At 37.3% G+C, this 25,662-nt stretch overlaps 1 protein-coding gene across 1 annotated transcript; it reads left to right on the top strand.

The window, feature by feature from the left end:
• Positions 1-549: 549 nt before the first annotated feature.
• On the top strand, positions 550-12,501 carry LOC140145561 (lipid droplet-regulating VLDL assembly factor AUP1-like; the record flags this gene model as incomplete). The annotated part of the gene is given in 4 exon segments (XM_072167265.1): positions 550-720; positions 3,287-3,453; positions 8,721-8,818; positions 11,312-12,501. Coding segments are annotated over 4 exon segments (467 nt in total), but the record flags the coding sequence as incomplete, so codon positions are not given.
• Positions 12,502-25,662: the final 13,161 nt, after the last annotated feature.

Raw genomic sequence — 25,662 nt, 5'->3', positions numbered from 1 at the left:
TAATTTTAGAGTTGTAGATTTATTTGAGAGTTTTAGAGTTGTATTTTTTGTTTTTTCTTGTAAAGCGCCTTGTGGTTGCATGCAATATAAGGCGCTTAATAAATTTCATGTATTATTATTATTATTATTAAGCCAAAGAATATAAAAAACAAAACAAGAAATTCATTTTAAATCAACATATTAAGTGGATGGACATGTGCAATTTGGAATTCCCTTTTAAAATGCATCATCTGTTGACTATTTTGTGATGATACTGTACAGTTTTGTTCTTCAGAATAGTGTCAGGAATGTGAAATTCAACCTCCTGCGTTTTTCGCCAAGAACCAGTAAATCGGAACAATAATTTGCGTCTTTAGGTTGAGCATTACGAAAGTTTGTACACTCAGCACTTAGCATGCATTTTTGGCACAACGTGTTACACGCAGAATGTTTGACAGGCGCATAGTGAAATTATCCAGAGCTACACTGTTTGCCCTCCAGGAGTCTTACTCTTTAATTCTACCTGATTTTATAGATTAGACTTATTTTAATGTTCAATTTTATTTACAGCACCCAGTGAAAGTCCACCAAGTAGGTCAGTCCCACCAACTCCACCACCTTCTCCCACCATACCTTGCGAGAGTGCCAGCAACAATCACCTGCCAGAGTTAGAAAAAATGGTACGCCAAGTTCAAGAAGTGTTACCGCATATAGCAGAAAGCATCATCAGAAAAGACCTGAGTAAGTACATTCAACCTAACCTGTTCTATTACCCCTACAAAAGTGGTATATTTGAGTGGTGTGGAGGCATCATATTAACTACTGCATTGCAGTGTTATCAGTTGGGTAAAAACCAATAAGTGGCATACCATTGACAAGCTTGGATTTTAAGCTTAGAAAAACAAGTTTAATAATTATGTAAATTTTATGCAAATTGGCTCATGAATAATTAATGAGTTCATAGCCAAATATGATGAAAAAATATTTTGATTTACATTTTGAAGTGTGTGAGTGTATCAATGTGGCATTTTCATGCAGTTTTAAATACACGGCCGCATTTCTACATATAAAATGAAATCTTGAGTTAATTTGGACTGTATTTAAAGGTGAACCTCATTGAAAATAAAGTTATATATCAATGGAAAGCTTATGATGTCAGGATATTAAAATTATTTTTTCCGATTTTTTTGATGGCCAATAAAGCTGAAAAATTAAAAAAATGAATGAATTTTTTGTTTTTTTTTAAGCGCCCAAAAAGCACCCAAATTAATCGTCTATGACCTTGGGAATGCTCGTGACGTAAGCTCAGGGTTCGCAGTCACATGATCTTACTCGGAAACGTGTAAACAAGACTTGCTTCCTGTACTTTGCAAGCTGCCCGCAAGTCTGATTTTCACAATAAAGCTTGAAATTAGAGGAATCTTCAAGTTGCTGGTTCCTTCTATATATATTAGAAATAATAGAATTATTGTCAACACATAAATTTTCCGTAAATTTTGACAAAATTAGTCATAACTGGCTGGGTATAACTGGGTAATTGAGTTTGAATTTCGCTGGGATCAATCCCATGCGCAAATGCTTGCTGCTACCGATGTCATGGACTGAATAAACATGATCGAATAACAAATTAAATACTTGTTTGTGACATTCCCTATATATTCTTGATTCATTGTAAAATGTCTGATTAAAAAAATATCGTCTTGCCGTAATCCAAAAATTAATAAAAAACCGCCGATTGCATCAAATCCAGCCCATATAAAGGTTTTCATATTTAGCGTATTGCGGTAATACATTCTTTCCACACAATCGCGATTGAAAGAAACAGATACTCGGGCAGATACTTTATTATAAAATAAATACAATTTAGGCTTAGTAGACCGTTATTTGATGGAATTCTGAAATCTGAATAAAATTAAAATATTGTCACTTGTGTCATGATTCTTTAATGATAGTACAATCAGTGTATGGTACTGAAAAAGTGAAACATTCATGTTTTATGGATTACCGAACACGATGCGTAAATTGCTGCTGAAGTGCAGGGACGGATATGCACAAACACAGCCGCTCGCCTCGGGGCCTCGTCCTCTGTGATCATGGGGTGTTTCAGCAAATTTGATCAATCGTTCCCTTATATTTGGAACATTTACAGGAATAAATTTTGCTGATGAAGTAGCAATAAGTTGGAAATATCAGAATGTGAATATCAAATTGGTCATTTTGTCTGCAAGTACAGTACAGTCGCAGATACCAAACACTCGGCGTAGTGAGACTCAGTCAGTCACTGAGCTCATCCTGCATGTATCTATATACGAGTTCGCCTATCATACATGACCGGTTGTAAAGCTAAGAAATAATTTAAAAAATCCTGTACATGTACCTTATTCTATTCCTTCATTTTCTCATTGTGATAAGTTCATCTCAACTTGGTGTGACGATCTGAACTGGTAGCACTAGCAGTTATTTTTTGTAATCTGTTTTCATTCCGGTTCTTCGGCGAATCTTCTCTCTTCGTGCTTTACTGTAATATTCCCTATGCATATCGTGGATGGCTTGGCCTATCCCAAATCACCCCGCCATCACTTTCCCCATTTTAAATCCACACACTTTATTCAGGAACTTCATTCTTAATTTGATCATGATATTTCCTTCATATTATTCTTATTTTATTGAAGATATTTTTCATGTAAAGTAAGTTGACAATGACTGAATTCGTGCATTGGCCCGATGCATGCCACAGCAATACACGGACATTGTGTTTACAATCAAACCGGAAGTAACTGTGTGTCCCTGGCTGACGTCATCAACGAAAAGCGCCTAATTTGAACGATTTCGTTTTGTAATTTAGGGGGTGCCAAAATCCAATCTTTGCATGGAGATTATGTCTAGCCTGGTACGCTATGCAAATAAAAATATTCTTTTCTGCTTCCTGACATCATAAGCTTTCCATTGATATATAACTTTATTTTCAATGAGGTTCACCTTTAAAAAGTTTAAATAGCATCAGAACAAGAAAATATGTGTAAATGGTAGTAATATTTGGAAAAATATTTTTTGTTGATAGAGAATTGATAAATTATCACAATTGTTCAAAAGATAAGACCTTATTTGTGTAAATTTTTTTACATGCATATTAAGCCATTTGGTACCATATGGCACTATATTGATGAGGGGTAATAGAAAAGGATTAATAACGATGAACTTTTGACGAAACTCCTTTTGGTAGATGTTTGCTGGTGAAACATGTCATGCGAGTGAAGGTTGTTACAACACAAATTTATGTTATCACTTTTATACAATCTTCTTGTAGGACACACAAGTTGTGTAGATGCCACTATAACCAACATTTTAGAGGAGAAAGTAGATCTTAATGACAGCGAGTTTAATTCTCCACGGCCTTCCAGCAGCAATGCAGTGCAGACTCCATCTGAACCAGAAGGGGCAACAGCAGTACTGCAGTCTGTGCAGTCCCCGACAGTAAGTAATTCATATTTTTCTTTGGTATATCATTTGAACTCTAAAATTTATACAACTAATGTTTTTAAAATTGTTGCATAACTTCTCTTTGCATCATAGAGTAGTAGATGCATGCTGATCATTGTACTAAATTGTAAATATCTATACCGTAAAACCCCGTCTACAAGCATATATAGTGTTTTTTATAAAAGCTTAATTAATTCGAAGCAAGCGTTAATATACCAATACAATAGATCGGTCTTAAAATAATACTTGTTTGTATATGCTTGGATCCATAATTTATTTGCTCAAACTCCATAATGGCGACTGGATTAATGTAGCTTTCATCAGAAGCACACTATATGCTTGTAGACGGGGTTTTACGGTAATAAATTACTGAGTTTGGCGAATTGGTGAGGCTATCTTTTCTAAATAACTTTTTTTTACGCTTTACATTATTTCGGAAAACAGACTTTTGCGATGCGAAGAACAAGACCGTGCGCACTTCAATAAAATGTTTAATTTGGTCTTTGTTTACGTTAAGGGGGTCTAATTAAGTTAATTAGTTTCAAAAGCACTGAAATTCACCTAATTGGGTTGCTGTTTAACATGAACACCCGCAGATCCTATGTCTGGTCTGATATTGGGTCACTCATACCATTACACAGGAGAAGCAATTGACATGTATTGTTTATTCAACTAATTAGTCAACATTAGACCCCGGTCACACGTGCATGTTTTTACCAAGTAAAGATGGTCGGACCATGGTACAGGTAGTGTGTGACCGCACGGGACCATGGTCAGACTATAGTCAGACCATCTTTCCCCAACTATGCTAATTAGCATCATTAGTGCCCAAGTTACTATGGTTGGACCATAGTTAGTGTTAGTACAAAAAAACACCAGTGTGACCACAATGCGCCATCCGATTATGCATTTCAGCAATACTTTTGAATGGCAGTGTAATTAGCATACATTTGCGTATGACCAGGGCTGTCAACTTTTTGGAATTGCTTGGCGTGAGACAGGGGCGTACCGGGATTTGCCGACTCCAATGTTTGTAGGCCCTACCATGATTATTTGAGCCACGGCGCTCGGGAATGTGTAAAGCGGGGGGGGGGAGCAACAAATTATTCATGAAGATGCGTATGCGTGAGATTTTACTCATTTTCCAGCTTTTTGCGTGAGATTTACTACCTAGGCGTGAGATTATACTACGTGAGACCGTGAGAAAGTGACCCAATGTGTGAGACTCACTGCCAATGCGTGAGAGTTGACAGCCCTGGTATGACTGCAAGTAATCATTATCCAACTACAGTACACTGCAGTGTGACCGTACACTGTTTAGTCAACTATAGTTGGACCATGGTTAATAAACGATGGTCGGATGACGCAATTACATATGTGTGACCGGGTCTTAGATGTATCAGTGTTCATAGGGTGGCTCTTTTTTTTTTTAAGAGAACATATTGTCAACAGTAGAGTGTTTGTTTATTGAATTAGTTCAAGTGTTCAATGCTTTGTGTTGAAGGACAAATTAATCAGGGTTGCCAAATCGGTGGTTTGGCAGCCCAAATGGGTGACTTTGAAGATTTTCCCTGAGACTTTTGACAGAAACAGATGGTTAAGAAAAAAATTGGTGACTTTTCAGCAATGCAGGTGCAAGTCTGGTAAGGCTAAGCATGTCTTGAACACTTACATTTATTCAACTAAGGGACTTCGCAATAATTAATTAGGAACCCTGCTCATGGGAGAGGGTTCGTTTGATATCGGGTCACTCATACTGTAGCTGACAGGTAATCTGTATCTGCAAAATATTTAGGCCCATGTTGAACATATAAGTGTCCTACAAAATTGTAGATTTATTTTGATTGTTCTTAGACTGCACTTCAAATTGCGCTGCATCAGGTGAAATTACACCACAACTTTCAAAATGGGGTGATAAAAAAATTAACTCAAACACTGAAATTGCACCCCAATTAAAATTGTAATTCTAAATGACAATATCCTCGCACATCACTTATCACATTAAATAGAACATTAAACAAATATCAGTACCGCATAAGACAGTGACCGCGATAGATGGTGACCGCAAAAGACGGGTGACTGCTAGTACTTGTAAGGCCAAGTAAAAAAATAACATGTATATCGTCCGGACTTTTTAAAAAATCGGTGAGGGAGGTCCTTATTATTTGTTATTGTGTTATTTTTTTACCATTCATTTCTGTGTAAAATTACAATTGCAAAGTGTTTGTCAACCCATCATAAAATCGGGGAGGTCCCCTAATATTTTTGTTATTTCCTCAAACCCCTACCCCTAGCTTGAAGAAAGTATTTGCAATGTGTTTATAAATGATAACCAAGAACTTCTTAACATGTTTTTTCATCACAATTTTAGAAACAAAGCAAGGAAGCAAATAGGAAAAATAACAAAAATATTTGAAAATCTCCAAAAATCGGTGAGGGAAGGGACGATATACATGTCATTTATTATGCCTCCACCGCGAGGCATACTGTTTTTGCACTGTCTGTGCTTCCGTCTGTCCGGATGCTGTATCTCGGGTATGGATGGGCGGATTGACTTCAGATTTTCAGGATAGGTGGGTCATGGTCAAAAACTCTGGCAACTTGTTATTTGGGTGGGGTTCAAGGTCATATACTGAGGTCAAAGGGCAATCTGAGGTCAAATTACAAAAACTGTCATATGGGCAATTGGGCATGAAACTTGGTGGGTACAGTCAACATTTAGAGCCAAATTTTTGGAAGGTCATTTCGGGGTCATCCGGGGTCATCTGAGGTCAAATTAATAGAGACTTTGCGAAATGAAGTTAGAAACCACAAACTTTAACATCTAGAGGATTATAGAGGATTATGTATTCAAAACCACTCTGCCATTAAAGCCGCTTGAAGTTAAAGTTAACGCGAGAATATATAGTGTGCCGTAAATTATGATGATATACGTCATAATTTACAACAATTATAGTTCGTGATATTTCCTCATAGACTACATAATTACCACTTAGGTATTATCTAGTTAATAGACCAATTATTGGAAATCTAATTTGGTTTGGGTAAAAAACATGCTACATGTTGCTGAAAATTATTGATTGAATTAGATCAAAATAATTTTTGTTCCAAGTTTTGGCTTGACTTCAACACCAAGGGGAATAAGTTCCCGAAAAAATGACCTGGTTTTACTTGAGCCAGCAGTACTTCTGGAAGAGTAAAGCAGGTGCATAACACTTGATATATACTTTTGTGTGTGCTCATGACGACACCAAATCAGTTTATGGAACCAAGTTTTGGCTTGACTTCAACGCCAATGGGAATAAGTTCCCGAAAAAATGACCTGGTTTTACTTGAGCCAGCAGTACTTCTGGAAGAGTAAAGCAGGTGCATAACATTTTTATATATAACATGTCATAGGTTGTGCCTGGTAAGAGAGGGGTAGGGAGGAGGAGAGGGAGGGCATAGGAAGTGGACAGGGAGGTGCCTTGCCGGTAGCCAAGGGGGGGCAGCTCCCCGTGGGACATCTTGTCCTCCTACTTGGCCCTCCCTTTTGGATGCTGGCCGCCGTGATATTTTACGCTTTTAGGCCTTTTTCTGCCATTTTAAGCCCATTTTTGTAAAAACGTTTCCCTTTGAGAATCGGCCCATGCCCTCCTAACAGAAAAACCCTGACAAAGTCACTGGGGAGGGGGAAACAGTGTGAGTGGGTAATTATAGGAGGGTCAAGTTTGAGAGAGCGAGTACAGATAGAGGGGAGAAGGAGGGGAAATATGGAGAAAGTCGGGAAGGGGCAACAGGAGGGGAAGGGGAGAGAGATTCAGAAGGGGGAAAGAAATAAAGAATATGTATTCCATTAGGGTTTGCGTAGTAAATTGGAATATGAAATTGACAAAGCTGACGAGCCTTTATTAAATATAAATATATATAGGCCTATAACTATCATAAGAATATTAATTGAAACGTATAGCTAGTTTCAAAATAATATGATAAGGAGATTAACGCTGGGTCCCGACATAATCCATGTTGAGTGGTATCGCGAGTTCATTCATGTTTAATCAAACGAAGCTCCTAACCCTAACCCCCTAAGGGCTTTTTGGCGACGGGAAAGGAAAGAATAAAGAGAGAAAAGAAAGAAAGAAGTTGTTTGCTCTGGGTGGGATTCGAACCCGAGACCCCTCGCATGCCAAGCACTCGGTCGGCGACACTTTGCCACAGGTCTTGGGCTTCGCTGGCCAGCAAAACTGTGCCTATATATCACTTAGGGTGATTGCGTCATCACACCATGTGGGATGCACGCACAAACAGCGCATATATCAAGTAGTATTTTGTAGTATACAGGCGGGTTAGGGTTCAGGAAGCCTATACTGAGTTTCGATAGTGGTAACCTAACCCTAACCCCCTAAGGGCTTTTTGGCAACGGGAAGGGAAAGAAGGAAAGAATAAAGAGAGAAAAGAAAGAAAGAAGTTGTTTGCTCTGGGTGGGATTCGAACCGAGAACCCTCGCATGCCAAGCACTCGGTCGGCGACACTTTGCCAAGGGTCTTGGGCTTCGCTTCACTTGGTGGGTACAGTCAACATTTAGAGCCAAATTTTCGGAAGGTCATTTCGGGGTCATCCGGGGGCACCAAGGGGTCATCTTAGGTCAAATTAATAAAATTGGTTGTATGGGCATGAAACTTGGTGGGTACATTCAACATTTAGAGGCAAATTTTTGGAAGGTTATTTTGGGGTCATCTGGGGTCACCAAGGGGTCATCTTAGGTCAAATTGATCAAATTGGTTTTATGTGCTTTAAACTTGGAGAGTACAGTCAACATTTTAGATTTAGAGCCAAATTTTTGGAATGTCATTTCCGGGGTCACCAAGGGGTCATCTGAGGTCAAATTAATAAAATTGGTCGTATGTGCTTGAAACTTGGTAGGAAAAGCAACATTTAGAGCCAAATTTTTAGAGGGTCATTTTGGGGTCATCCAGGGTCACCCAGGGGTCATCTGCAGGGACTGCCTTTTGTGAAAGTTGCAACTTTTCTACATGTCTATAGAATTCCCTATACACTATTTCAACTTTATTTATGTGACTATTATTTTTACCCACATTTTTTATGTTTGTTTGTTTACCACTCAGTTGACTTTTAGCATTATAAGATTTGTACACATTTAAATCGCCCCATGGTGGAGGCATCCCATTCGACGCAAGGCGTCGAAAACCGTGACGTTGCTAGTTTTACTTGGCCTAATTTATAATTGAAATTTCATGGCAATTTTACATTAATAACTGCAGGCAACTAAGTTTTCTTCAACATCTTTTGGTAAAACTTCCTCTGCAAGACAGTTGTCCTACCAGGAAAGAAAAGCAGCTCTGTTAGAATCAGCTAGAAGGTAAGAGCACATATATAATACATGCACTCTAAAGGTGTTCCAAGGAATTCATATAGCCCTCTCAGATCATCACCATCATCTCTGTCACCTTTCACTTCTTCTAAATATGAAATGCAAAAAAAACTGTTGACCTGCAACTATAATATATGTTTTGATTCTTTTGCACTTCCTCGTGCGATGGCAGGAAAAAGGGGACATTGTTGCATTCGGATCATGCATACCACACAAGTGCAAAGGAAAGAAATATCTCTTCAGTTTTGTATTTCCCCCGATTTCAGTTGTGTTCTTTCTCTCTCTCCCTCTCCTATGTACAAAGTGTACAAAATACTAATTTACCTGTTATTTTTGGACAAAACAATAATAACAGCACAAAAAACACCCCTCGATGTTGCAGGTGACTGTGTCCAGCAATCATAGTGCTATCAAACATTTTTATAAAAAGGGCAAAGTACTTAAATAAGACAGTAATTATTTTTTATGGAATAACTTGCCACCATCATATCGTGTAAACCTTGAAACTCTGTCTTTGCATCAATTCAAGACGAGCATCATTATTTCTGCTAAATCATAATCATTTATTATCATATTGTATGTATTTTTGATTTATATCGTTCATGTACTTGAGATGCATTATTTTCGTTCACATTATTATTCATGTTCTTGTATATATTTTAAATATCATGTTATTTTATAAATATTCTGTAAAAATGTTGTAAATATCGTTGTATGAGGGCCTGCTTGGAAAGCAGTGCTTGTCACAGAAGTACACTGAGCTCAAAAAGAAACTTATAATTTTTTACAACTTGTGAATCACAAAGTCATATCTTAAAATACTGTCAATCAAAATGAACCAAAATTACACACATGCTTACTTTAATACTCTACTCAAAACACATGTCAGTAACCAAGCAGTTGTCCAACTGACACAGCAGCAAAATGCACTGTCATGGGACAGCTTCCTGGAAGTTCCTCCTCTTTCACAGCCCAACATTTGGCACCCAGCACAAAAAATCTGTGAGAATGCACGCAAGATCCTGGCACAGATGATAAAACGGTGCTGCTTTCTGCTTTTCATACACTTTTTTCATGAAACAGGGCTGGGCTGTGAATGTGGTCCAGGAAGCTGTTCCATGTCAGTGTATTTTGCTGTTATGTCAGTTGGATAACTGTTTGGTTACTGACATGTGTAAAGAGTAGACAGAGATGCCAATCTTCCGATTTAAATCGGAATTCCTATTTTTTTGTATTTTTCCACACAAAAATCAGATTTTTCTAAAAAAAAAAAAAATTTTTTTTTTTTTTTTTTTTTTTTTAATTTTCAAAAAATATTTTTGTCAAAAAATCAAGTTATAGGCCCTAAATTACTTGTTATTCAAGGTTGAAACCATAGAAATACTGCTACTTCAAACAAACAAAATTGCCAATTTTATTTTACAAAGTTGATAAAGTTGTACATTTTGATTACTTTTGCTTCTGTTGAACAGTCAGGAACACATTGAATTAGTATACATTGCTAGCTGTTCAGTAGAAGTAAAAGTAATTAAAATGTACAACTTTATCCAACTTTGTAAACATAAATTGGCATTTTTTTAAGCAGCAGTATTTCTATAGTTTCAACATTAAAAAAAAGAAGTAATTTAGGGCATATAACTTGCTTTTTTGGCCAAAAATATTTTTTGAAAATTTAACAAAAAAAATAGGCGGGGGGGTCAAAAATTTGATGAATCATCGTTTTTATATTACGCATTATATATATCCATTTCAGCCATGTAGGCCATGTTATTAGGCCAAAAAAATACTTTGGAAAATGTCTCACATGTACAAAAGTATAGGAAACTGAGCATTTAAAACCACTTTTTTGGGATGAAGGAGGCATTTTTCAAAAAAGTCTAAAACTGGTTTTTATGTTTAAATGGCCTTTTGGGGTGCTAATTCTGCTAAAATTGCCTGTGCTTAGGTACCTAATTTGCATATTTTATGGTATAATTTTGAGAAAACAAGCCTTAAAGAATATTACATGTATAATAGATAGTCTTCAATACTGCTAATCTAGGCTTGTTTTCTCAAAATAACCTTATTTTTCAATGTAATTTTACCCTCAGAAATGGTGTCTCCTGCAGTGTAAAATGTGTAGAAACCCTCTGGCTTTAGGGGCTTAGCCCCTCTCCCTCACCGGGCTTTGCCCCTGGACCACCAAGGTCCCTTAAGCGGGCCCCTGGACCCCCGGCCGTGGGGGCGAGACTTCGGTCGCTTCGCTCCCTCCGTTCGCAAATTTCAGATTTTTTTTTCATAACCCATTGGCATCTCTGAGTAGAGTATTGAAGTAAACCTGTGTGTAATTTTGGTAGAATTTGATAGACAGGATTTCAAGATATGACCTTGTGAAAAATTATAAGTTTCTTTTTGAGCGCAGTTTAGTTTAAATCCCTCAATAAAGATTTCACAAATCAAAAAATCCAAATTGTATTTAATTGTTTTTTTTGTTTTTGCTAGACATTACATGGAGAAACATGGAATGATATGATGATGTTGATGCAGCCATTTGTAAAAACTCTTCTCTTGCCAAGTTTGTGGATGGATATACCTCCCTTGGATCACAGATGCCAATCTCAAAGACAAGTTATTTAATCATAAACTTGTGGTATAATTACTGAATATTGTAAGACAACATGGTTGTATTTCAATAAACTGTGGATTCTGACAAGTGAAGGTTATTATTGCCCGTCATAGAAATGAGACTGATCCAGCGTACTGGCTAATAAATTAGTAAACATGTATCTTAATTGATAACAATTCTACATAATGCAAGTACGAGGGGGTATCCAAAAGTTTTTTACATCACCTAGAAGGAAAAGAGCTCTATTGATGAAATTTTGTCAGTGTAATCATTGGTCCTTATGTACATTATGGTCCAAAAATGGTCTCATAAGTATGTTTACTTTTTTACAGGTGGCGCTATGATGGGCAGTAGGCGCATAACCTTTTCATGATAAGATCCTCCACTTCCTTGAGTTTCTTAACTGTGGCCGCATCATCCGTAAATGATTGACGTCCACTTCTTGGCTCATCTGTGAGGGACATGTGGCCAGTTTGGAAATTCCTTTTTCAAAAAGCAACAGTGCCATATGATGGGCAGTCATCACCGCCGTAGATAACTTTCATTTCATCATAGATTTTCTGAGCATTGTAGGTCTAACCCTCCAAATGCAGGAACTTAATCACGCTGCATGCCTCAATTTTCACCATCTTGCAGGTTATGCGCCTACTGCCCATCTAGCGCCACCTGTAAAAAAAGTAAAAATACGTAGGAGACCATTTTTGGACCATAATGTACATAAGGACCAGTGATTACACTGACAAAATTTCATCAATATAGCTTGTTTCCTTCTGGGTGATGTCAAAAACTTTTGGATACCCCCTCGTACCTACCAAAACAGTTTTCTTATCATGTAAAAATAACTACACATAAGTCGGAAAGAACCAATACGGTAGAACCAAAGAGTACTGACCACACCATGTTTGTGTATCGCTCATGGAAGGCAAGTAGTGCACATCTGGATTATACACCATATGGCTAGCAATGTGTAACGTGTGTTGATGAAAATATGTGCAAACCTTAGTAACTCTCACCAAGTATTGTTCTATTTCAGGTATTAGCAGCTATAGAGGTACACAATTTGCCCTCCATGAACAACAAACCAAAATGGTGGATTAACCATAGCGCTAGTATGGGGCAGTTTTGAGTCGGTACTCTTTGGGTTTAATCTCCTTGGAATGAACTACACCATTTATGAGAACTACTCCAGAAAAATACAGCACTAATTTTTGGGGATTAAAAAATATTATCAAGTTCTGCCAAACGAAACATAGCTCAATCCTAATCATTCATTTAGTCCTAACTGGGATAAAAGAAAAAAATCACTGTTGAGCCAATCCATGTCAACTCCAGGGATGTGCACCGCAGCACCTCTTCGATCTTTTTTCGCAAAGTCAAAATATGAGTGTTCCAAAACGCTACTAATTCAACGACGCAACTTGAGATAGCAAAAAGTGGGGGCCTGGGCCAAATTTTGACAAGCCGTATCTCCAAAACCGCTTGGAGTTGAGCATTCATTTTTTCCATGTGTTCATTATACTCATAGAGGTATGCTAGAAATGATTTTCAGCAAAATTTGAGTGGATGACCACTGACCAACCAACCCATTTTGTTGATGTGGTTGGAATGACATATGTGTGAGTAGGCAAACCTAACTGATGTTTTTAAAGCAAAGTCATCGAGTCCCAAAGCCAATATCTCTCAGAAATGTTGTCCAAGAACATATTTTGGGATAAGATTAATGTCCTACCAAAGGGCTGTGACTGGCAAAAAAATGAACAATAAAATTATTTTAACTTTTGGAGTTCTGACCCCCCGAAGTTGGTCCTGGATGGACGAAGTTGCATTTTGAGGGCCCTATATCTAAAGGATATCTATAAGTAAAGGAGGCACAAGTTATCTGATGCCAGATTTGAATTCTACACAAAAAAGTGTCCCAGGATACATACTTTTCAAAGTTATTGGGGGTTCCCTTTATACATTTATGGACCTCCAAACATCGTCTTTCGCGTTGTGACACATTTTTTACGCTGACCCCCCTAAATTGATGCCACGGGAAAACGAAATGGAGTGTGAAGCTCAAATTTTGAGGATTTTACTTTCTCATCAATATCTACCACCACACAGAAAAAAAAAAAAAAAAGGAAGAGGTGCACATCCCTGGAGTTGACATGGAATGGCTCTGTTTTACTAATTTAAAAACAGCCTAAAACATGCATTTTCAGCCTGTTTTCTGACAATTGAGTCACAAAAATCAAAGACTTGGAACAAGTCTAAGCATTCAAAATCTTGAGTATATGCTGAAATTTTGCTCTAATTTTCACTTTTTTGTGTTATTTTAATTAAATGGTTGGTTATAAGAATGAAACATGTCTTTTCCAAAAATTAGAATGCATAAACTAAAACTAGTCTTAGTACAAGTCTTTGGGCTTGATTGTCACAGCATACTAAAAACACCCTAAAAAACGCATGTTTTTGGCCCTTATTTCCAAAAATTGGCCAAATATTAAAATTTGACTTTTATTGCTAGTTCGGATTCGAATTAGCTACGTCGCATTTGGCAAAACAGGATAATATTTTTTTAATCCCAAAAAATTAGTTCTGTATTTTTCTGGAATAGGGAGAAGAATGGTCCACGCATGGTAACCTATGTGCTTTACTATAGAATTTAGTGATTAAAGGGGGGTAACCCTATTGGTTTTGGATATGGACATGTCTTTAAAATTACATAATAATATCAAATAGGGTCCCCTTTATGCTGCTTTATGAAAAAACGAGAGCATTTTCAGCGTAAATGTGAATAAATAGCCAAAAAACTTGCAATCCAATACCTTGGTATGCATGAATTACATTCTTGGCAGGCAAGCAACAACATGTGCCATAATCCCTGTTCGTCATGTGCCGCAATGAAAAATATCGGGGAGATGATGCTGTCGATCGGGTTGCGGACCTTTAATCAGCTTTCACATACTTTTTTTTATCACCCTGGCTTTAGCCAAAGAAAAAGGTTATTGTAATTCTTTGTTTGTTTACCTACAATCAAGTGCAAATTTGCTGGGACACTTGGACAGGTCAGTGACCCTCCCTGCGCCCCTTTTTGTCTTGCCTGAATGTTCAGGGAGAGACTTAGTAATCACTATGGTGTGTGTATGTCCTTGTGTGTGTGTTCGGAAAAGCTTGTGAACACACGTAAATGATATGATGATGAAACTTAAAGCCATATTATAACATTTGTTGAGGAGAATGCCCCCCAAAAAATCAAATTTTAATTTCTGGTTTTTACACGATTGAAATGTACTTTAGTCAATAAAGATACTCGGCAAAAATCAAGACTTTAGGTGCTGTAGTTTTGTCAAAATCTGAGATTTTGAATAAAACGATGGAACCGACGTTTTATTATGACGATGGAAATATTAGTCGAACATGTATGAGCTCGTATGCACAGTACGTACACGGCGTGCGGGATACACATACACACACCCCGAGGATCGTACCGTATTACAACCACGGGAGTAACATGCGTGGGCACTAGTTGTACAGTGGAAACTCATTATGACGAAGTTGTCAGGACAGAGAAATTAGTTCTTTATATCCAAATTTCGTTATATCAGGGTTGTAAAAACAATACATAACAAAAAGAATGTTGTATCTTGGTTCTGGAAAAATACTTTTATAACAGGGTTTTTCTTGTATCAGATTTTGTTATAATGAGGTTTTACTGTAAATTCCAATTTTCTATGGTTTACCTCACTTGTTCGGCTCAAAATTAAAAGGGGACATATCTGACAGTAAAAGCTAACATTTTATCGAAAATAAATACTAATCTATTTATATAGAAATGATATGGCTTTAATAGGGGGTAGCATGACCAGAGTGTCTCAACCTGATTAGATTTTGAGCGCAAAATATGGTAATTAATTTATAATTTATGCGTAATAAGCAAAATACCTTGTGAACAGATTATCTGGAGATCCGTATGCGGTACAGTGACGTAACTTGGTGGGGAGTAGCGTGGCCAGGGGTTCTCGACCTGATTAGATTTTTAGTGCAAAATATGCTAATTAAGTACCTAATTTGCATAATTTATGCATATTTGATGCGTATCAAGTAAAAAAACCTTGTGAACAGATTATCTGAAGATCCGTATGGAGTACAGTGACGTAACTTGGTGGGGAGTAGTGGGGCCAGAGGTTCTGGACCTGATTAGATTTTCAGCGCAAAATATGGTAATTAAGTACCTAATTTGTGTAACAAGCAAAATACCATTTTCTCGGAGACTAGGGGTCGCAGGTTCCTCAAACTTGGTGGGTTGGTGCATACTGTCGAATGGACATTAAACTTAATGGGTACAGTAAACATTTAGAATCAAAATTTTTGAAGGTCATTTTGGGGTCATCAGGTCACCCAGGGGTCATCTGAAGTCAAATTACTAAAACTGTTGTATGGGCATGAAACTTGGTGGGTACAGTCAACATTTAGAGTAAAATTTTTGGATGGTCATTTCAGGGTCATCCAAGGTCACCCAGGGTTCACTTGAGGTCGAATTACTAAAACTGGGGTATAAGCATGAAACTTAGTCGGTACTGTCAAGCCAAATTTTTAGGTCATATCAGGGCCATCCGAGGTCACTCAGGGGTCATCTGAGGTCAAATTACTAAAAACTGTTTTAAGGGCATGAAACTTGGTGGGTACAGTCAACATTTAGAGCCAAATCTTTTGGAAGGTCATTTCAGGGTCACTAGGGTCATCTGAGGTCAAATTAGTAAAACTGTTGGATGGGCATGAAACTTGGTGGGTACAGGCACCATCAGCCAGATAAGCGTGCACAGCCGAGAACAGCCAAATTCATTTACCTCCGTTTTTAATACAATCAACATTTATAGAAAAACACAGGGGTCAACTGAGGCCAAATTACTAAAACTGTTGTATGGGCATGAAACTTGGTGGGTACAGTCAACATTTAGAGTAACATTTTTGGACGGTCATTTCAGGGTCATCCAAGGTCACCCAGGGTTCACCTGAGGTCGAATTACTAAAAACTGGTGTATAAGCATGAAACTTGGTGGGTAAAGTCATCATTTAGAGCCAAAACTTTTAAGGTCATTTTGGGGTAATCCGAGGTCATCCAGGGGTCAGCTGAGGTCAAATTACTAAAATATATCGTATGGGCATGAAACTTCGTGGGTACAGTATACATTTAGAGCCTTGTTCAATGTTGTATTCCAAACACCTCAATTTTGAAATGCGTAATATGTTTGGTCCAACATTGCTTGATGGGGGCAGGTGGGGGTTCAAAATAGGTTGGAATCTATACAATTAAAATGTCAGAATTATGGTAAACTTCACATACCCAGTTTAACTAAGTGTCCATTGGAATTTTGCACTTGATTGTAGGCTGGCTCATGCTTGCATCAATGGACAATCCATATGAGGTAAAATGCAAGAAAACCTACTTAAAGCCATAATATGTCATTTGCTCAACAATTTTTCTTGAACTTCTACTTCTTGCATGACTGATGTTTTAAAATACCATGTGAATAACTAAGGGGTGGTGCAATAATTATGTGTACCCCCGGGGTGGTGAATTATAGGGGTGGCAAAGATTTTTTGGCAGGCCAAAAGGGGGGGAAAGCATTTTTTGGCAGGTCAAAAGGGGTGTCAAGCGATTTTGGCAGGTCGAAAGGGGGCAAGCAATTTTTGGCACAGATATTTTGGGTACCATTTTATATTACGCCCTAAAAAGGCGTAGGAAAACGTTAGGAACACGTTCAAATATGCAAAATTTCCTGCTTGCTGCGCTCGCATTATATGATAAGACAATTTAAGGTTTTAAATTAGGTTCCCAAAAATCTTGCATGTGTAAGGGGGGCAAAGATTTTTGGCACGTCAAAAGGGGGGGGGCCAAGGTTTTTTGGCACGTCGAAAGAGGGGGGGCAAAGATTTTTGGCACAGCCAAGGGGCGGGGGCAAGCAATTTTGGCAGACCATTTTGAAAATTCACCACCCCGGGGGTACACATAATTATTGCACCACCCCTAAGCTTGAAGTACTGACAGTAAAATTTAAGTTGTTATTAAATTTGATTTTATTCCAAGTCCACCGATCGAGTAATGGCTAACAAGTCTCATGCAAGTGAGCTCATGTGTATCATTGAATAAACTGCATAGTGCTAGTCATTTTACTTATACGTCCCATTAGCATGAAGCTCCACTCAATAATAATACGATCAGCGAGCTAATACACACATTGTAGGCGCTGGAATGAAATAGTAATTTTCTTAGTGTTATCTCATTTGTTTGGCTCGAGATTAAATGGGGACAAATGATCGGTGAAAGCTAACATTTAAATAGGAATCAATTCTTTATGCAAATTGCATATTATTGCTTTTAACAGGCCGTCCATAATTTCAACATATTCAGTTACGCACAAATGTAAAAGGGGAGGAGGTAAAAATTCTGGACTTGAGTATGAAAGAAAAATGGAGTTTAGTTTGAGTAATAATATATGAAAGTGAAAAATTGTAGTATTTTCCAATATTCCCAAAACTTCATCCAATCAACCTAAGGAAATTGCAGTGGAATTGTTCAATTCATTGTAACAATTTCTATAACATACCAATAGTGGTTTTCTCTTTAATTGTGAGTCTGTTATGCACAGTGATCCTATACCTTTTGCTTTATTTATTTCACATACATAAAAGAGCACTTTTTATCCTGGATGAGGATGATCAAAGGGATGTGATGCATCATCAGGATCCTGAAACTGTAGATTTCCACATTGTGATAAAAGACATGATGGCCCATAATTGTAAGAACATATACTGATGCCCAGGGTCTTAGCTAGAAATTGAGGGTTGCCCGTCATTTGAATAAAATTGCCTGTCCTAATTTGACCTTTAAAACATTTACCTAGAGTCCAAAGTTTTCCGTTTTACGGAAAACGGAAGAAAATCACGGAATCGGAGGTACAACACGGAAAATGACATTTTTGTATGCTGTGACAAAAATTGCTAAAAGATCAGAGAAATAAATGTTAAAAACAATCATGAGTTGTGTATGTCAATTTTTATGATAAAAATACTGTTTAATAATACCAAAAAAGGTATATTACCAAGGCATGAACCCCCTATATCCTTCCAAACACGGCCTATTATCGTGAGAATATTCCAATCAGAGCATATTGATAGCGATATTGAACACTTTATTGTGACATTATTATCATTGTTTATACATTTTCAGTCCAAGAGAACGCCAAATATGGATCAGGAGTATTACATAATAATACCCTGCTATGACAATAGCTGCACTAGGTTAATCAGTATAATCTCCTTATGTGGTTAGCATGGATGGGCCAGGAAATCCACAAGGTCAGCCAATGTATGTACATGTATTCGGTACATGTACCATATCTTTTACAATGGGTGATAAATTTCTGGTTTGTTTTATTTCAAAACGCAACATTCGATATTCTAAAGCTTGTTCCAAATCCAAGAGAAGAACCAACTCTAGTAATTTATGTGGTTTCAAATTATATCAGACGTTGCCTTTTTGATAGAAATGGTGTTTGTTGATGTGCACAGTTTCCCATTAGATCATAACATGCTGTTGTACATCCAAGGTCAAAGGTCTTTTAATCCATATTTGGCGTTGTTCTGGGACTGATTTTAAGCTTTATTAATGACACGGATTTACACATTTTACAACACAGATTACAACACAGAAAATGGATTTTAGAAAACGGTAAACTTTGGACTCTACATTTACCAGACATCTATAGCCCATTGGGGTTCAAAGAGTTCAAATATGTGCTGATATGGCCTTGTTCTACAAATTGGGTCTACTAAAAAGGTCAATTAGCTTCTCAAAACATACAATTTATAATATAGCATCTGTCAAAGGCATTAATTTTGCCGTCCCTAGGAGCAAACTGGCCGTCTAAAATGACGGCCAGAAGGGTGGCTAGCTAAGACCCTGCTGATGCCCCCTGAGAGATTCTTAGTTTAAACAAAAGTACTGTGATGTGCAACATATTTGGGATGCATCTTGCAGTCATTTAGTTTTATATTCAGGCTGCATTTTCAGCTATTTTGATTTATTGATGGCTCTCATTTTTAGCTCATTGCGCAAGCAATGAACTATAGGCATGATCCAGATTTCTGTATGTTTTTACTTTCTCTTGCTACATCGCTTATGCATAATGGATCTGGTAATTTGAGGGAGCGATCTTTGCATGATCGTTCATGATTGTTACTTATTTAGCTAGGAAAATTCGGACGGAAAGTGTGATTTTTAGTTTTTTTTCTTACGAAAATTTTTACCAAATTTCATAGAATAGTCTCCTTTGCAGACTGTTTGTGGTGCTGATCATATTACAAACACTGAGAAACTCCTTGATCTGGCGATGTTGTTTCATTTTGTAAAAGAGATGTTGAATTTTGTTCCTTCAATGTTGGCTTTTCAGTGTTGCTTTGCCTTACATTCGGCAAGTCAATAGATAAAGCACCAATTGGGCTTGTGCTGCATATAGGCCCTTCTGTGCACGAGCCATGAGCAAGTAGTGTCTCAAATTCTCCCAATTAGTGCATATTCAGAACTAATTGGGCTACCAAATTGTTGGTTGGCAACCCTGACTATGAACAAACATCTCACTCATTTACACCTATTAGGCCAAAAAATATAATTGTCTGTCCTCCACAGCTTTGAAAGAGGAGGTGCAGGTGGGTGGATTTTTGGCATATTCCTGAACCTAGCTAGATCTAAAAGCTTCAATCATTCACTGTGACTTAAAAAAACAACATTTTGTTTCTTTAATATGCAAAGTTATAGTTTGTGTTCATGTCATAGTCTTTTAATGATTTCAAAATGGATATAAATCCAATGTATTTTAAAGTCATTAATAATAATAGACTATGACATGAACACAAATTATAACTTTTGCATATTGAAGACACAAATGTTTTTGGGGGGATTTTCATTTTCAACCTTGAAAGATCCTAGCATTTAGCTCTAGCTAGGTCCAGAGATACTCCAAATCTGAAAAAAAAAATTGAATTTTTTATTTATTTAAAAAAAAAATTGAAAAAAAAAAATGGTCAGGCCTTAAACTGAGGAGCAGGCGGTGGAGGACAAACAAACAACTTTTTTTTGACCTATTATCACACATCTTTAAGAGTCACCAAATCCAATCAGTTATGTAAACATTTACTTGAGGTGAAATGTCCTTTTGACTAGCACTTGTTCAGTGCCTAGTATATCAGTATATAGGACCATGACAACCCCTCTCTGAAATTACAAAACAGACAAACAGAAAGTCTTAACAGGGAAGTGCTGCGGGTAACACTAGGCTAGTGGCCTTTCCCTGTTCTGAAGATTGAAGGGAGCACTCATTCGAAATATGAAGTCAGGAAAATTAGATGTGTGTGCAAAATCTTATTTTATTTGTTTTAAATAATTTCATTTACCATGAAAGTGTTGTAGTTTTTAAGTTTCAAGTTTTTATTTGGAAATTGCTTTTACATCAGTGACACTCATATATCCGATGGTTCATCCAAGACATGAAATATACAAACAAAACTGTATTAAACAAAATGAAATCAAAGGATACTCGACAAGCAAAAGGTACAAATAAATAAATGCCTTGAATAAATAAATATCTTGAGAACGTAGTATATTTTCAAAATGTTGATTTGTGCTTGATCACAGCATTATGGTGATTTTGAGGTTTGAGAATACTAAAATGTGTTTTTCAAAGTTGGCAGCCCTGTATACATAGCTATACATGGCTAGGCATAGCTATACATGGCTATACATAGCTATACATGGCTATGACATGGTTACATATGGCTATACATGGCTATCCATGGCCATACATAGCTATCCATGGTTATACATGCATGCATGGTTATTATACAAATATTGACTGTTATGAGGGGCATGGTTAGAAATAGGCCCAGATTAAAACCATGACTATGCCCCCGAGGCGAGCCGGGCATAGTCATGGTTTTGAGATCACCATGGGCCTATAATTTTAACCATGTCCCTAATAAAAAGCAGTCAATATTTGTTTTATATACCAAATCTTAAGATTCTTGTCATCTGTTTGGTTAAAAGCATCAATTTTAATGCTAACGGCACACATTATTACAATCTGCATTTCTGCATAATTATAGCGCAGAAAACTTTCGGTGCATGATATCTTTGACATCATGCGTGGGGGAAAGTCTTCCATCAAATTATATCTGATAGGATCACGCTTCATATCTCCTGAATAATGAACTTCTCGACTCAAGCACACAAAAAGCCTTCTTGAAAGGCATAAACGGTGGCGTAGAACACTCATTTGTCATGAATGAACTCATAGCCCACAAAACAAAAAAAGAAGACTATCCATGTCACCTTTTTTGACTTAGCGGACGCTTTTGGCTCTGTGGAGCACAACCTAATTAACTATACTCTCGAAAGAAATGGTATACCGGACACTATCTGCCAATATGTTGAAAACTTATACTGTAGACTGAATGGTACTGTGAAAGGTCCAGGGTGGTGTCCGCCCCTTTCCATTCCGCCTGAGGAGTTTTTCAGGGTGATCCCCTGTCCCCATAATATTCTTACTTGTTTTCAACCCAATCATTCAACATCTAAAAACGATGGAAGATATTTATGGCTATGACTTGGATGGTTGTCGTTACATAACTCTCCCATTTGCTGATGATTTTTGTCTCATAACATCTGACAAAAGAAGACACCAAAAGATCATGACTGAAATCAATGATATAACCAAGTCCATGAATCTCACCCTCAAACCCGGCCAAATGTAAATCTATCTCAATCTGTTCAGCAAATCTTCAGCTTGCACCTTCAATCTAGGAGATGTCACTCTAAAATCTCTCAAAGACTCCCCAGAAAAAAATTCCTCTGCAGTAACATAACTTTCAAAGGTAAATCGAAGGATATTCATGAACTTGTCGAGATAAAATTGAAAAGCATGTCTGAAAACATCAACTCATGCTCCATCCGCTGGCGAGTTCAAATTGAAGGTCTAGGTCCAATATGCTATACCATCTGTAAGATATATGTTAACTGTGCATGAACTTACTGACACCCAATTGGAATCATTAGATCATATGCATACTAATACTGTTAAATCTTTCTTGGGCCTCCCATCTAAAAGGTCCAACTTGACCTTCATACATAGTCCTGAAGGGCTAGCTTTCCCAATTTCAGATATTTACTTGGAATCCCATCGTCAGCTTACGCCCGTTGCATGATTAAGGCTGACGATCGGCGTGGTGCATGCCCCTCAAGTGCAAAATGGATGAGGAGTCAAATTGGAAAAGGAAGAAAGTGAGATACGGTATAAAAGCGCTGGGACGATAAATATTCTGAGGCCCAAGAACAATGTGTCGCGTCCGGTGAGGTCAAAGAAGGTGAAAATATCAAGTGGCTTGACTTAAAACAGAAAGTCAAGAGACCTCATTGGCGCTGATCGCATTATGTTCTGGAGGGAGTATATCAAACCTCTGATCCAACAAGGTAATCTCCTCAAACTCAATGGAGGCTGAAGGAGCGGATCTTACATGGCGTTCAATTATTTTGATCTTCCAAGAAATGTTTTATCGTCACATGTGCGTGCATCAATTGATCTATCTGCCCCATTTTGCAATCTCAAAACCTGGGGCAAACGATCAAGCACTAATTGCAATTTATGCTGGAAACAAACAAACGCTCATGCATGTTCTTAACTCCTGTTCTGTTTCTTTAAACCAAAGGCAGATTTACCTGGCATACACGATTCCATACTGCACCATATCCTGAGACAACTGAAACTCATCTTGTCCACTTCACCAGATGTTAAAATATTCTCCGACTTGCTGGGTTCACAACAACAGGAGGGACCCTCCCAGTCAACATTGTCATTTCCAAACTACGTCCCCGATATTGTCATGGTCAATGAAAAAACAGAAATTCATCCACTTGATTGAGTTAACTCGTGCCATTTGAACAAAATATCTCTAGTGCACATGCACGTAAAACTCTTAAAAGTATGAGAACTTAGTTTCTGATATTGTTGACAATGGCTATGCATGCAACATCACCTGCATCCAATCGGATCCCGTGGGTTGGCTACACCTATGAAACCCAAAGGCGCTTGGTTACTATATTTTCTTTGGTAGAAGTCAAAACCACCGAGATCTTTGCCAAAAGACCTCAACAAAATTTCCTGTTGACCAGCTACACTATTTGGAATGCCGCCATGATCCTTCCTGGGGCACTGCTGATCAACCCACCTCCAGCTTTAATCTTCTTTGGCACCTCGTCCAGTTTATAGTTTTCGATTTGCTTTCAGCGTGCGTTGCATGCATAGCCCTGCATAGTTGATGACTTTTGTCTACCAACTTTGTCCTGGGCGTAAGTCCAGTCTTTGTTTTCATTACTTTCTTTGTTTGTCTGTTTTTGCTGAATAAAGATTGATGATATATATATAAGCGCTTTCGTAATATCATTTATTATTTTATTATTTTTGATGTGATGGAATGGTAAATCGGTCCATAGTTCGATTTCCATTCAATGACTACTTTCAACCAATCAGATGACAGGAATCTTTATATTATGAGGTATATAAACATAGCTATGCATGGCTATACATAGCTATGCATGGCTAAACATAGGCTATGCATGGCTATACCATAACTATGCATGGTATTCCTGACCATAACCCATGTAACAAATTGCTACAGCACCATTGGTGCTCTTGTTCTATGAAAATATGGTTTAAGAGAAGTATATTTTCAACATTTCTCAAAATTCAGTAAAAACAATGAATCCAGGATTCTGGAATAATTCTGGTATACCCTCTTACAAGTATAACCATACCCCCAACCCTAAAAAAATAGGGTGTGCAGGATAAACCAGAATTATATTGAAAACACAGGGTGCGCAGGGTAAACCAGAATTGTACCCCAGATAAATATACCTTATTATTATTTTGGCACTGAACGGCATCTTACCTTAATTTTCAATAATGAAGAAGGAGTGACGCCTATATGCTTTACCCTAGCAGGGTGTAAGACAATGAGAGACACAATTATATATGCGAGGATCGCAAGTAAGCAATTGCAAGCCAGAGAAATTATGATTTAAAATGATGTGTTTGGAGCTTGAGCAAACTGATAAATGAAAATTTCAGAGAGAAATAATCTGGCAATCTCCCCATGATAACTCTCTGATTGTGTCTCATTATAGGTTATTTATGAGGTTAATATTAAATAATGAAGGAGGAGGATTGCCCAAGACCAACTGTGAACTCAGTAATCCAGCGACTGGGGTTCAATCCCCACCGAGTCCTGTTTCTCTAAGGTGAAGCATAATGGTCGAATCCAACCAAAAAAGTGTACACTAAAGCATGTTCAGGGCCATAACTTAAAAGTATTAATCAATTGGTATTCGTTTTTGTATTGTGTTTATTCGCCTTGATCATACGCTTCGCGCCATATATAATAAGACCCCCCTTCTGTGAAAAAGTTAGACACAGAAACCCCAAAACATGCTATTTATACCACATTTTTTCAAAATATTTCTTAAAGTATTTTATAAAACATCTAAATCAGTTATGAAAAGAAGTCTAAATCTGAATCTAAATTGATTTCCTGAAAGGTGTGTATTCAAAGATTGCCTGTTCAATTTTTTACATATTTGTCCATAGTTATGAATTTTTTGTGATAATTTTTGAGTGGTATTTTTTACATTACCTCTGAATACAATTTTTCATAGCACTAGATATATCTTTAAAAAAATGGAAATCACTAATAAATGCGCCAATTGATACAAGCTTTGATATGTCCAATACTGAAATGCATTGCATTCCAATGGGACATCTTTATTATTGTGTTTAGCTGCCAAGAAATTCTAAATGGCACAAAGGTAGGTTTGGTAAAAATATGCATTACCTCCGAGATACATGTTAAAAGCTGTGTCATTCCACAAACTGAGAGAATAGTAAATAATAGTTAAACTTAATGGGTGCAGGAGTAATACAACCAAGTTTCAATAGCCTGCGTTTAAATATTTCTGAGATGTCAACAATAAAAGCAAGTATTCAGTAGGTAAATTTCGGTAACCGAATGTTACCTACTGAATACAATTTGACATCATGACAGTATTGTGAAACACCGCCATTCATGCCAATGCCCATATTGGTACATAACGAAGGCCTGTATGTTTGCTATCAAATCATATGTCAATGAAAGTTGC

This window comes from Amphiura filiformis, unplaced genomic scaffold (genome assembly GCF_039555335.1).
Source record: "Amphiura filiformis unplaced genomic scaffold, Afil_fr2py scaffold_394, whole genome shotgun sequence".
In the NCBI taxonomy this organism is placed as follows: domain Eukaryota; kingdom Metazoa; phylum Echinodermata; class Ophiuroidea; order Amphilepidida; family Amphiuridae; genus Amphiura; species Amphiura filiformis.
Note: the sequence above shows the minus strand (reverse complement) of the source record. Positions and strands in the feature narration are given on the sequence as shown.